This window comes from Dermochelys coriacea, chromosome 15 (assembly GCF_009764565.3).
Source record: "Dermochelys coriacea isolate rDerCor1 chromosome 15, rDerCor1.pri.v4, whole genome shotgun sequence".
Classification (NCBI taxonomy): domain Eukaryota; kingdom Metazoa; phylum Chordata; order Testudines; family Dermochelyidae; genus Dermochelys; species Dermochelys coriacea.
In genome coordinates, this window is record NC_050082.1 from 11,212,387 (window position 1) to 11,225,881 (window position 13,495).

The 13,495-nt window shown below is 42.4% G+C and overlaps 1 protein-coding gene across 31 annotated transcripts in view; it reads left to right on the forward strand.

The window, feature by feature from the left end:
* Nucleotides 1–13,495, forward strand: part of DEPDC5 (DEP domain containing 5, GATOR1 subcomplex subunit) — a 64,605-nt gene that overhangs the window by 29,475 nt on the left and 21,635 nt on the right. For 17 of the 31 annotated variants that reach the window (XM_038373181.2, XM_043498011.1, XM_038373178.2 and 14 more), the window contains 7 exons: nucleotides 1,979–2,044; nucleotides 3,621–3,804; nucleotides 5,143–5,303; nucleotides 6,476–6,593; nucleotides 6,758–6,925; nucleotides 7,979–8,198; nucleotides 9,109–9,242. In XM_038373181.2, the coding sequence (XP_038229109.1) occupies nucleotides 1,979–2,044; nucleotides 3,621–3,804; nucleotides 5,143–5,303; nucleotides 6,476–6,593; nucleotides 6,758–6,925; nucleotides 7,979–8,198; nucleotides 9,109–9,242 (1,051 nt within the window). The remainder of the gene's footprint in view (nucleotides 1–1,978; nucleotides 2,045–3,620; nucleotides 3,805–5,142; nucleotides 5,304–6,475; nucleotides 6,594–6,757; nucleotides 6,926–7,978; nucleotides 8,199–9,108; nucleotides 9,243–13,495) is intronic. The other 14 variants (XM_038373182.2, XM_043498023.1, XM_043498033.1 and 11 more) reach the window with 1 other exon arrangement.

Genomic DNA, 13,495 nt, shown 5'->3' on the forward strand with positions numbered 1-13,495 from the left:
TTTTTGTTTTGGTAGTTGTTGGATTGCACCTCAAATACTATATATAATTTGTGCAACATGAATGCACGGAGTATATAATTTTTCCTAGTAGTAAAAATGTTTTCCTTCTTCAACTGCATTGTTTTGAGAAGCCTCAAAATCTCTGTAACAGCCTCCACATATGTGATTTATAGGCAAAATTATGTCTATAGTTAATATGCTTCAAGTGAGCTGTAGCTCACGAAAGCTTATGCTCTAATAAATTTGTTAGTCTCTAAGGTGCCACAAGTACTCCTTTTCTTTCTTCATAACTGAACTCTCTAATGAGCTGAAGCCACTACTGCATGGCTGTGTAGGCAGCTTATATCTTTCCATTTCCGATGGCATGAGCCATCTATGATTCAGAACAGATCTTTCCAACACATCAGGGCATCATTCTACAGCCTACAGTATAGTTCATCCAGGTATTGCAACATGTGCCTCTTTAGTAAAAAAATTACCCCAATTATTTACATTGGCATTCAACGTGTTATCTGTATTGTCCAGCAGATGCCAGATGGCAGTTTAGAGAAAACAAGTCTTATTGCATTTTCCTAAGTGGATGGCGGATGTCATTAATTGGTTTGACGTAAGATTAATGGCAACTTGTCCTAGCCTACTCTTTTGATTTCCTGCCATCATCATGGAATGAAAAACCCATCTGTTCTTACAGTAATTGCTATATAATGTAGAGAACCTGGATTTTCTTGGATATTCACTCATTGGATAAAAGAGTGGGTTCCAACTTTATAAAATCAGCCCCTGTGAATATTTAGAAACTGTGCCAAGTATGTGTTCTCCAAGTTAGCTGAACTATAAATCCATTTCATAACGTTAACACAATAGTTAAGATGTTAAACAAAAGGTTTAAATTCTGCAGTCAGTTGCATTAGCATAAATCCATAGTAACTCAATTTAACTCAATGTTAGTTTTGATTAAGTCTAGCACAGGAAAATTTGGCTCAAAATCTGAAAATGCCCACAAGAGTTGTAATTTTTCCCTCTTGATCATGGGTAATTGTCTCTTCCCCTTTTATGTTAGAATGGTGCAGACAAGTACAGTTTATATATTGAAAAATAATGAATGAATGTCCATATTTTCAGCACCTTGATTACTTTTATTATCCACAAATATTCTCCACTTAAAAATATTTTAGCAGGTTTTTTTTGTTTTGTTTTTGTGTTTTTTTTCCCCCAGATATAATCTATTGCAATAATCCTTAGCAGGTTATCGCTTTCCAAATTTCCAGATCAGTAAGTGCCAAGGCAGCTAGGTAGAGCTATACTGGCTGAATCCAAAGGACCGCCTGTGTGGTTTTTTTTCTCAGAAAGCCATGTACACTGGTAGTCTGTGTCTAAAACATCTGGGCTACCTTGAATCCCCATAATCTATTCTGATAAGTTATTTGAACTCTGTAGTAAATCTTATTTTTCCTCTTTTGCTATATACATATTTCTGTTGCAGTTTCCATTGTTTGTTTTTACTAACTTTAGCATCTTCCTTGATACATTCTATATGTATTAATTCTTCTAACTTTTTTCCCTTAAGTAAGAAAAAAATCTAATCAGAAACATCTTGCTTGTTCAAAAAAAGTGCCCAATTTAGGAAAAAATGGATTAGCTTTTAAATGTGAAATCTAGAGGTTAGCAAGCTAAATAATTACGGGTAACTCTCCGATTATTTTGTATTGCAAGCGTTTATAAAGTTGCCCATCACCATAGTATCCATTTTAGTACCGGACCACTTTAATTGAATTTAAAGATGGTGGCCTTGTATGTGTTGGCTGTATTTACATATTTTATGTTATGTGGTGCCCTGAATATCTTGGGGATGGGGAGAGGCATTATACAATTACTTTGAGCTTTACGCACATATGTCTGAATTTCTCTTGGAGGGAAGAAGAGTGAATGTTATGCACAAATGGTTATTTGTAATAAAATACATGTCTGCCTCTCATAGGGATGAACCTCAGAACCCAGAACAAAGATTCATTGGAAGATGCTGTTTCAACCTCTCTGGATCCAAGTAAGCGGGAGGGGAGGGTTGGGCAGGAGGCCTGTGTAAACATGGGCTGGGGTGTGTGCACGTGCAAAGGCATTAGGGGTTGGTGAGCAAGGAGTTGGGAGTCTATTGAGGCCTGGTCTACACTTAAAAATTAGACTGATATAGCTATGTTGCTAAGGGCTGGGAAAAACTTCATGCCCTGAGCACTGTAGTTAGGTTGACCTAATCCCCTCTGTAAAGAGGGCTAGGTCAACAGAAGAATTCTCCCATTGACCTAACTACCACCTCTCGGAGAGAGTTTTCCATCAGTGTAGTTAATCTAACTTCATTGATGGAAAAACCGCTTCCGTTGATGCAGTATTAAACTACAGCACTGCAGCTGTAGTGTAGTTATGCCCTGAGTATGTGGCAGCAGTCAGGTTTACATTCTGCTTCCCTGTCATTGTCAGTGGCTCTCCGTAGAGCCCTTATATACTATGGCTTTACTTGTTCCTGTCTAATTCATTAAATCAATGGCTGTATCATTTCCTGAATTCATCCTCTGCCCATAATTTTTACGTAAAGAGCTTAAAAGGCTGTTGGACTTTCCTGGTCTGCTTCTGAATCATAAAGTTTCTGTTTGGTGCCAGCTGGACAATCTAATGACAGAACAGGAAGGCCAGCATTTTATGTACAAGATACCCTTTACTGAAGCTTACATGCCTCTATTGCAAGAGTGAGAGCATGGCTCTGCTTCAGAGAACATTTCTTGCAACAGTCTGTCTTGTATCAGTTCCTTGCAACAATATTTCCCCCCTCATGTTAAAATAAAATGTTTAAGGTAAAGCGAAACAGTTTTGTCAGTGAGATCTGTGCAACAATGATTTATGTATCAGTAATCACCAAGAGCTCTTAGAGCAGGTTGATTCAGGCATCTCTGGACAGATGATTGATGTAGATTTGATGTTGATTTATCTGTGTTTTTTAGATCTCCAGAATCTTACAATAGCAGCCTAAATTTAAAGGGGTGTGGGGGGAAAGCAAGATACTATTTTTCCTTTCTTCCCATCTCTTCTGGCTGTTTTCTATTTTTATAACTGTAGAAATGTTCTCTTTTCTGCTGTTGTATGCTACCTATTCCAGAAACAGGCTGTCATTCTTTCCCTCACCAACCTCTCCTACAATCATCCAGGATGAGGAGCTGGTCTGATTTGCTTGTCCGGACTTGGAATGTTGATTTTTTTTTCTTTTATATGTTTAATAATATGAGATTGCACCTGATCTGCAGTAATCTCAGCAGCTATTTCAGCTCTAGCTTACAATCAACAGATAATTTTAAGGTATTAACTTTGAATCCCATTTGCATGATGGGATTGAATTAGCATGTGCACTGCATTGTTTAACAAACTGTGTCTTTCTCTCCCTCCCCTTTTCTCTCTTACTTGCCTTCTTTCCCTCCCCATCCAACCCACTGGTGACTTTCATTCATATCTTACACTTATCTTTTATTTCCAACTTTCCTCTGTTCACACATCCTTCTTCTCCCTCCCCACTCCTAATTTTTCATGTGTGACCACACGTGCCCCCATTGTCTGCTCCCCATGATGCAACGAGGCAGTTCTGACACTGTCTGCTCCCCCTGTAGTGCCAGGCTTCTGTTGTACAGTTGGGGTGGACTGGAAATCTCTCACTACTCCGGCATGCCTTCCTCTCACCACGGACTACTTCCCAGACCGGCAGAGCTTGCAGAATGACTACACTGAGGGCTGCTATGATCTGCTCCCAGAAGCTGACATGGACAGGTTTGTGCCAACACTTCCTCTAGTACAGTCTCTTGCATTGAACTGAAAGGTTCCAGATAATCCCAGGCAGGGATAATCTGGTGGAAGATGAACATTTTTGTGACTTTCATACAATATATAGAGTTGCCAGCATGGTTGGCAGTGGAATAGATAGGCTTTCTCTCTAGATGACAGCTTTGCACCTTGTCCACTGGTAATATCTGTCCATTTTGCCTCCCTCTGGATGTTTGTTAGAAATTAGTTTGGGTACAAAACTTGACATGTTTATTTTGAAAAAAATACAACCCCCATATTTCTTGTGATAAATGTCCTGGAATACGGAGTGTCTCTTTATATTTAAAAAAAAAAAAATACCGTTCCTCCACCCCCTTTCCAGAGATGCTTTGTGGGGAGAATTTTGGAAGGAACGTGGTGTGATAAACCAAAAGACACTCTGAGATTCTCTTGCAACTCTGCAATAGCCACCAGATAGCAGAACACTCTTCCCAAAACCATGCATCTTCCTTTCAACATCTCTGAAACTTCCCACCAACTGTGAAGTAACAAAACAGAGCTATATTGGTTACTGCCCTATTAGGGAGGAATAAAACCTCTCACATGAGAGACTGAAATCTTACACTTTAGGCACTTAGAAGGTATAATAAATGGCAGCATTAAAGTCAATTAATCTGCTTGGAGAAATGTCTGCCCCTCTAAGAGCAGGATACCAGTGTTCAGGAGAAGAAGGGGATAATAGGGGCTGTTGGCTACAGCACAGCACCAGGAGTGAGGGCTTCTGGGTTTTATTCTCAGCTCTCCTGCTGATTGGCAATGATGAGCCAGTCTTTTAATCTCTTTGTGCCTTAAATTGCCCCTTTCTGAGGAAGGAAAGTATTCACCCCTTTTTAAAGGTGTTTGAGTTTTAATTCATGTTACTGAGCTGCTTTGAGACTCTCTGATGGAAAGTCTTATAGAAGTGAATATCGTTATGAATATATTTGCTAAATAGTATGAGTGCTAAAAAATACAACTGTCAGAAGTTTAACTGCTGCTGTTGTAAATAAATCTTGATGGTCAGAATGCCTCTTATTCTCACTAGCTTCAAAATTGTTTGCAAAGTGCCAGCTAATATTTCCAGACAGTTTGGTAATACCCATCCCCATGAACTGCTGATAGAAGCGATAGAAATGCAACTGTCTTACATCCTGATCTTGCAAGTCGATCTGTGCAGGCACAAGGCTCCACCTGTGCAGATTCCATTGCAGTAATAGGACCTCAGTTGGGAAAAGTGGAAACAAGAACAGGTGTATGGTCAGTTCATTATGCTGATTGGTCTTGTGATTAACCCCTTGTGCTCAGGAGAGATGAGGAAGGTGTGCAGATGACAGCTCAACAAGTGTTTGAGGAGTTCATTTGTCAGCGTCTTATGCAAGGATATCAAATCATTGTGCATCCCAAACCACAGAAACCAACTACCACTGTACCACCTCCTCTGAGCAGCAGCCCCCTCTACAGCCGAGGTGAGTGTCACCTGCTTTGTAGCTCCTTTTCTCCACAATACATTCTGTCCTGTCTTTCCTTCACTCCTCTTCCCCCAACAGCCTCCGCAGTCATCAGGAGTAAGAGCTGGTGGTAACCGTCCCTCTGTCTGACTCATTCTTTCTCTTCATGTTTTACTTTGTCTTCTGTGATTTGGTTACTTGGAGGGAGAGATTTCCAGTTGTTTATTTTAAAAAAAATACAACCTCCGTATTTCTTGTGATACATGTCCTGGAATACTGCACTGCAGACAATGGAGAGTCAGCTGTGACTGCAGGAGATGGATATGGGGTTGTGGGTGGGAGGGGAGGGCAGAGTGTATCCAGGAGAGCAGTTCTGACCTCTATTTGGAGACTTGTTAGAAATGGGCCCTGTACCCACTGGGGTTTGAAATATGTAGGTGAGCCAGTTTAACATAGTTCATGCTAATACAGGTTTCAATACAGTTTACCTAGTCACTGTTGAACAGGTACAGCTATTTCTGAAACTTTTTATTTTTTTTTTCAGTTTTAGTCTAGAATAAGTCTTTTTTGAAACATGACTTAACAATGGCTGTGTCCAGTCCAGAGTGGGCATGGTTAGAACTGTCTTAAAACCATGTTTCAGCTAACGCAGTTTAATACCCAGTGTAGATGGGGTCTAGATTATGTGGGGGAATGCGGTCCCACTTCCCCGTTTTGGAATCACAGTCTAAGTACAAGGCTTTGATTTAAAATTTTGTTGATGATGATGTCTTTTGGACAAAGTTAAAGTAAGGGGAGGCTTGAGGGAGGTGAATGTATGAGGGTAGGAACTAGAACTATTACCCTTCTTGGTTATGGGTAGGAAGCAGAGGCTTAAATGGTGAGACTCGTTTGGAAAAACAACACATTAAGGGGTTAGCTCCAGGAATGAAGCACAGAGAAGGATGGAAAATTATGCTGAAATTACCAGCCCATCAGTTAGGTGCACAAGATTTCCTGTAGCATGTCTACTGCTGATCTTGCTGAGCAAGCCTTCCTCAAAGAAACAGTATTAAAGATGACGCTTGGTTTAAATTGTGTTTTGGAAGCTCATTCGTGGAATGTTATAGTGTAGGTGCAGTTTGTGCAACAAAGCTGTGACTATTAACATAGGTGACCAGAAAGATGTTCTCTTTATGTATTACTTATAGGCCTTGTATCACGAAACCAACCCGAGGAGGAAGATCAGTATTGGCTGAGCATGGGCCGCACGTTCCACAAAGTCATCTTAAAGGACAAAATAATTACTGTCACTCGATACCTGCCAAAGTGAGTATCTCTCCAGTCAAGTAAGTTAGCACCACCTGTCCAGCAGACTTGCTGTCTCCTCCTACCTGTACTTGCTTGGATGACTGTATTCAGTGCCTTTTGTTACAAGGAGGAGCTGCCGTTGATAGTGCTAGGATTGGTGAGGCTAGCTTTGTCTTTTTCAGGTATCCATATGAATCTGCTCAGATAAACTACACCTACAGCTTGTGCCCTTCACACTCTGATTCTGAATTTGTCTCCTGCTGGGTCGAGTTCTCCCATGAGCGGCTGGAAGAGTACAAGTGGAATTACTTGGATCAGTATATCTGCTCCGCTGGCTCTGAAGACTTCAGGTGAGAGATCTCATTTTCCATCCTAATTGCTCTTTGTCCTATGTTTTTTTTCTTTTTTCCTTTTGATCTACAATTGATCCAACATTTTTCTCCGTAAAGCTTGAATAGCTCTGGTGACATGGTACTTGAGGGAGTGTTTGACCTGCTTTCATTGATATGCTATTAGCAGCTCTGTTACCTTGTTTGAATTTTACATAGCACCATTTTTGAATTGCCTGATTTTGATGCAAAGTATCACGCACGCTGGTATTTGTGACCTATTTTTTACCCTCCTCCATCCCCCAGGCATGCAAAGAAGTATGATGATGTTTTGTCATCCTTGGAAAGTTTCCCTGACTTCTCATTCATTTCTAGATACGATTCAAATTTTCCCTCCTTAGTTTTTAAAACCTTCTGTGGACTTGCTGAAGTCACAGACCTTGCTTGACTCTACTCCGTCCCTCTGTCTACTTTAAAACTGGCCTTCTCTTTGTCCCTTCACAGAGTATCCCCAAAGGTGATGAGCGCCTTTTCTTCTGTATCGTCTATCAAGTGAACCCGCCTCCTTGTATCTTTCCCTCTCATTTAAAGTCTCAGCTGAAATCCTCTGTGCCTTAGCCTGATATCTGAAATTTATTTTCCTTTGCTTTTCACAGTAAAACCTAGTTACGGCATTGCCTAATGGGTTACATTAAAAGTGAGGGTCCATGTGACATTATCAACCTGGAAGTTAGTTTTTCTGTACTGTTTCAACATGCTTGGTGGTAAATACCTCCCACTGACATTCATCCTGCTGAATGCCCCATCACATGTAGGTCATTTGATGCTTAATGGCACAGCCATGAGATCCATTAAAACCATGGATGTAAGCGAGTATTAACTCCGTTAATTAAACTGGGAGTACAGTGGGGACCTGGTGATCTTTGCAGATGTAAGTCAGGAATATTGTCATCTACTTGTTGGACTCTAAGCAAGTTGGCACACAGCTATGTTGTATAGAATCTCTCATTCACAGCTGTGACGTATGCTGTACTGTCTGCTTTTTTTATCTGTCCACTGTGTTCCTTCCTCCAGCCTTATTGAGTCACTGAAATTTTGGAGGACGCGCTTTCTGCTGCTCCCAGCCTGCATCAGTGCCACAAAGCGGATTACAGAAGGTGAAGCACACTGTGATGTGTATGGAGACAAGCCCCGCTCTGATGAAGAGGAGTGGCAGCTCTTGGATGGCTTCATCCGCTTTGTGGAGGGTTTGAATCGCATTCGTCGGCGCCATCGATCAGACCGGATGATCAGGGTGAGTCGCTGTTGTAACTAAACCTTAGTGGGGTGAGAGCCTGAATTTTTGAAGCACTTCTAGCCCTCTAGTGACCTTCCCAATTGACTGGCACTGCAGTCAGCAGTGCTGTACTGTACACTAAGCCTGTTGGCTGCATTGCTTTCTGCTCAGAGACAGTCTGTTGCTGAAACAAGACAGATATTTGGGAACCACCATCCACTGAAGGACTCTTGCACTGCTATGTACTGTGGCAATGGTGAATGTGGGGGCATTGTGCATCCTGCTTCTAAGGGAATGATGCTCGGAAGATCCCTGTTCTCGATGGAATGGAACAATTTACTTTTCCGAACTGAGCAGGCTGAGTGCTGCACTCAGCAGCTCGAGTGGAGGAAGTGATACAGGTTGGTGGATCCGTTGTCTATAATTGTACTTTGAGAATCACCAAATGGCCAATACTATTAGTTATTGTTTGCAAGTGTATGAAATTCATCCAAAGAGTCCTGTGCTGCTTAGGAGGTGTATAAGTGAAGGAGAGTATGTTTAGTAACTTTGCTAGTTCAGGGCAGTCTAATTATTTTTCCTGTCTTAGGTTTTGTCTGAAAGGGGGAGAATGACCCACATACCTATTTCAGAATAACTCGCTTGTGTGGAGATACTGTTCTGGAATAAATTCTGAAATAATTACTCCATTTTGTGAGCACAGTAATTATTCCAGAACAAAGTCACTTTTATTTTGGAAAAGTGTCCCTATGGGGAGCTATTCTGGAATTGCTATTCTAGTCAGTTCCCCTTGTAGAGAAGCCCTTGCTCTTTTGTTAGGTGCCGTCTCCAAAATATTATCACTGTTACAAGGTCTGACTTCATTGTTGTTCAGCTGAACCTTGAAGACTTCGACTCATTGTTTCCTCTTCTGTTCCTTTTTGCTTAGAAAGGGGCTGCTATGAAAGGCTTGCAGTTGGCTGGCCCAATCTCCACTCACTCTCTGGAGCCTTCTGGGCCGCCTGTTGGGAAGAAGGGAACCTCGGCCCTCTCAGCCCTGTTGGAAATGGAAGCCAGTCAGAAGTGAGTCTCAACACTTAAGTTAATAAACACCCTTATCCCAGAGCACCCACCTGGCACAGGCTCAGCGCATGGGGGACTTTATCATCAAACAAAGGGAACGCCTCAGATTTTGCTCCATGAGAGGAGTTACAATGGTGGGGAAATGCCATTCCTTTCAGTAGGACTGGGTATGTTACATCTGTACAAGTGCAAGGGTAGCAGAGAGATAAGATTATATTAGTAGCTTACAAGGAGATCATCACCATGTTATCCTGGTGCATCACACATGAAACATGTTTGTACCACTTGCTATGGGCAGCAATACTGTCCCTACCCCTGAATTAATGACCTACCCACTATGAGCAAAATAAGGAAAGTGGAGAGAGTGGTAAGGAAGTGCCTTAGTTTAGATCCACCCAGCAAAGTCTTGGCTAAAAAGATGAGCCTTGCACTAAGCTCTAAAGGATGACCATCTCTGGCACTGACAGTTCAGAGGGAATGAGCTCCACATTTGAGATCCTTCCATCCAGCTGGTAGGATACAGCACAGTCAGTATAGCATTACTTTATACAGAATTGTTCATAAAATGTTTGGGGATATGGTTTGTAGAGTCCAGTAATATGTCATTAACATCCTTGAGTTATAACATCAGACATCAGCAGGTCTCTCAACTACACTCACATTCCAGTAATGGCGTTCATGTTCATGCTTGTTTATATCCATAGCTATTGCATATCTCAAGGAGGTAACATCACTGTTTCCTTTCTATTACTGTTCTGAGGGTATTAAACATCATATGTAATGTGTGTGATGTATTAAGAGTAAGCCAGCAGGAAGGCTGTACCAATGTCAGTGCAAACAAAACTATTTCCAGACCATTGCTGAAGACACCCTGCTTCCAATCCAGTTGTGCCCATCTAGGACTGACAGCAATAGCTCCTCAGATGATCTAGTCCATTGGAATGGTATGTGGGAGAGAGGCAGTCTCTAAGCTAACCAGATCCCAAACTGTAGAGATCTTTATGGATTAAAACCAAGATCTTTAATGACACAACGAGTTTATTTTGAATCTCCTGACTAATGTTGTTAGAATATTCAAAATCTTCATTATGAACTAAAACACTTCAGAGGAGGTGGCAGGACAGTTATTTCAACTCAGGAAATGTAACATACAGGGAGGAAAGAGACTAAACAGGGAATTGCTGGTGTGATTCCAAATTCCACTTTGTGATCACTCGAGAGTCTGCTTTGCTCTCAGTGTTGTGGGTGGATTTGAGAGCAAGTCCCATTATCACAGACATTCTAACTCCTTGTTTCAGAGTAGCAGCCGTGTTAGTCTGTATTCACAAAAAGAAAAGGAGTACTTGTGGCACCTTAGAGACTAACAAATTTATTTGAGCATAAGCTTTCGTGAGCTACAGCTCACTTCAACGCCTACTCATGCTAATCAGTTTTACACACACACACTCGAATGCACCTTCCCACAGGAGGAGAGAATTGATTCAAGTCCTTGAGCAGGTGACACCAGCAAGGAGATGAGTCTTGCAGAAGGATTTTTGAAGTCATAGTTCATACACTGTAGGATACACTGCTGGTTAATTATGTTTGCGCATTAGCTTTGTGAGCTGCCTTCCCTCTCTATTGGAATAGCTTCAGAGTATTTGATTTTCTGATGCAAGACTAAAGCCTTGTCCACACCTGAGATTTCAGCCACCAGTGTAGCTACACCAATGCAAACCCTCTAGAATAGACATGTCTTGCACTGGTGCAATGTGATTGATATTGGTGCATCTTAGAAACCTGAGCTACCTTGTTTTAAATCATGTCTACACTAAAGATTAAGTATAGGTTTGGATGCACTGGTAGCTAACAACTCAGTATAAGCAAGCTTCAAACCTCCTAGGTATGTCTACACTACGAAATTAGGTCGAATTTATAGAAGTCGGTTTTGGAGAAAGCGTTTTTATACAGTCGATTGTGTGTCCTCCCACACATGCTCTAAGTGCATGTAGTCGGCGGAGTGTGTCCACAGAATCGAGGCAACCCATCGACTTCTGGAGCATTGCACTGTGGGTAGCTATCCCACAGTTCCTGCAGTCTCCGCCCCCATTTGAATTCTGGGTAGAAATCCCAGTGCCTGATGGGGCTAAAACATTGTCGCGGGTGCTTCTGGGCACATATTGGCAGGCCCCCCTTCCCTCCCTCCTTCCGTGAAAGCAAGAGCAGACAATTGTTTTGCGACTTTTTTTCTTGAGTTACCTTGCAGACGCCATATCATGGCAAGCATGGAGCCCGCTCAGCTAACCGTCACCGTATGTCTCCTGGTGCTGGCAGACATGGTACGGCATTGCTACACAGCAGCAGTTTATTGCCTTTTGGCAGCAGACAGTGCAGTATGACTGGTAGCCGTCGTCGACGTAGTCCTGGGTGCTCTTTTAACCGACCTCGATGAGGTCAGGGGCGCCTGGGCAAACATGGGAGTGACTCAGCCAGGTCATTTCTCTTTTTTAAGTTTTGTCTCATGGCGATTGAGTCCTACTGGCAGTGCACTGTCTTTTAATCAGCAGAAGACAATGGCCAGTAGTCATACTGCACCGTCTTCTGCCGAGCACCCAGAAGATGACGATGGCTAGCAGTTGTACTGCACAGTCTGCTGCCAGCAAGATGTATTAAGATAGATGAAGTGGCTCAAAACAAGAAATAGACCAGACTTGTTTTGTATTCATTTTCTCCTCCTTTCCTCCCTTCCTCTGTGAAATCAACGGCCTGCTAAACCCAGTTTTGAGTTCTATCCTTGAGGGGGCCATTCAGTTTCTCACAAAGCCACCCCCTTAGCTGATTTTAATTCCCTGTAAGCCAACCCTGTAAGCCATGTCGTCAGTCGCCCCTCCCTCCGGCAGAGCAACCGCACCTTTTTTCTGTGCAGATGCCATACCACGGCAAGCATGGAGCCCGCTCAGATCACTTTGGCAATTAGGAGCACATTAAACACCACACGCATTATCCAGCAGTATATGCAGCATCAGAACCTGGCAAAGCGAAACCGGGCAAGTAGGCGATGTCAGTGTGGTGAGGAGAGTGATGAGGACATGGACACAGACTTCTCAAAGCACAGGCCCTGGCAATGTGGGCATCGTGGTGCTAATGGGGCAGGTTCATGCAATGAAACGCCAATTCTGGGCTCAGGAAACAAGCACAGACTGGTGGGACCACATAGTGTTACAGGTCTGGGACGATTCCCAGTGGCTGCGAAACTTTCGCATGCCTAAGGGCAGTTTCATGGAACTTTGCTACGTGCTTTCCCCTGCCCTGAGGTGCAAGAATACCAAGATGAGAGCAGCCCTCGCAGTTTGGTCCATGCTTTTGCGATTCTGGGACTCCATCATGGTCACCTCTGCTGATGAGCTCTGCTTGGTCACCTGCAGCTTGCCATGCTGGCCAAACAGGAAATTGAAATTCAAAAGTTCGCGGGCCTTTTCCTGTCTACCTGGCCAGTGCATCTGAGTTGAGAGTGCTGTCCAGAGCAGTCACAATGGAGCACTCTGGGATAGCTCACAGAGGCCAATACCATCTAATTGTGTCCACAGTACCCCAAATTCGACCCAGCAAGGCCGATTTCAGCGCTAATTCCCTTTTCGGGGGTGGAGTAAGGAAATTGATTTTAAGAGCCCTTTAAGTTGGAACAAAAGGGCTTCGTCATGTGGACGGGTGCAGGGTTAAATCGATTTAATGCTGCTAAATTCGACCTCAACTTCTAGTGTAGACCAAGGCCTAGTTACCTCTTCCCTCTGTTTTTGTGTTGGGCTTAGCAATACATTGTGGGATGGGGGAAGCACCTGTTCATTTTCTATGAAATGTAAATTATTCTTCTTTTCTGTATCTGAAAAATGTTTGTGTCAGTTCGTACTGGCTCTGTTTTGACTGAATGTCCATATTTGAGATTCATCAGCTCAGGCAGAAATGGTCTATAGGTTCATGTTTTAAAAAAAAAAAAAAAAAAAAAGACATAATATATTTTTGCAGTCCCAACTGCCATTTTCCTCTTAAAAACCAACCAAATGCTCAGCTACTTGTAAGAGATTTTCACTCTAACAACTCCCATCATAAGACAACAGAGTTGGTCGCGTTTTATAAACTCTAGTAGTATTCCTTTTGCAAATCCCTATGGAAAGTGCTCTACGTTAGCTGCATTTGAACAAAAGTGTCTGCCTAAAATGGCTGTAAAATTGAGGCTAAGTAGATGTGTTACCAGCAATAATTTAGGAATGATGGTG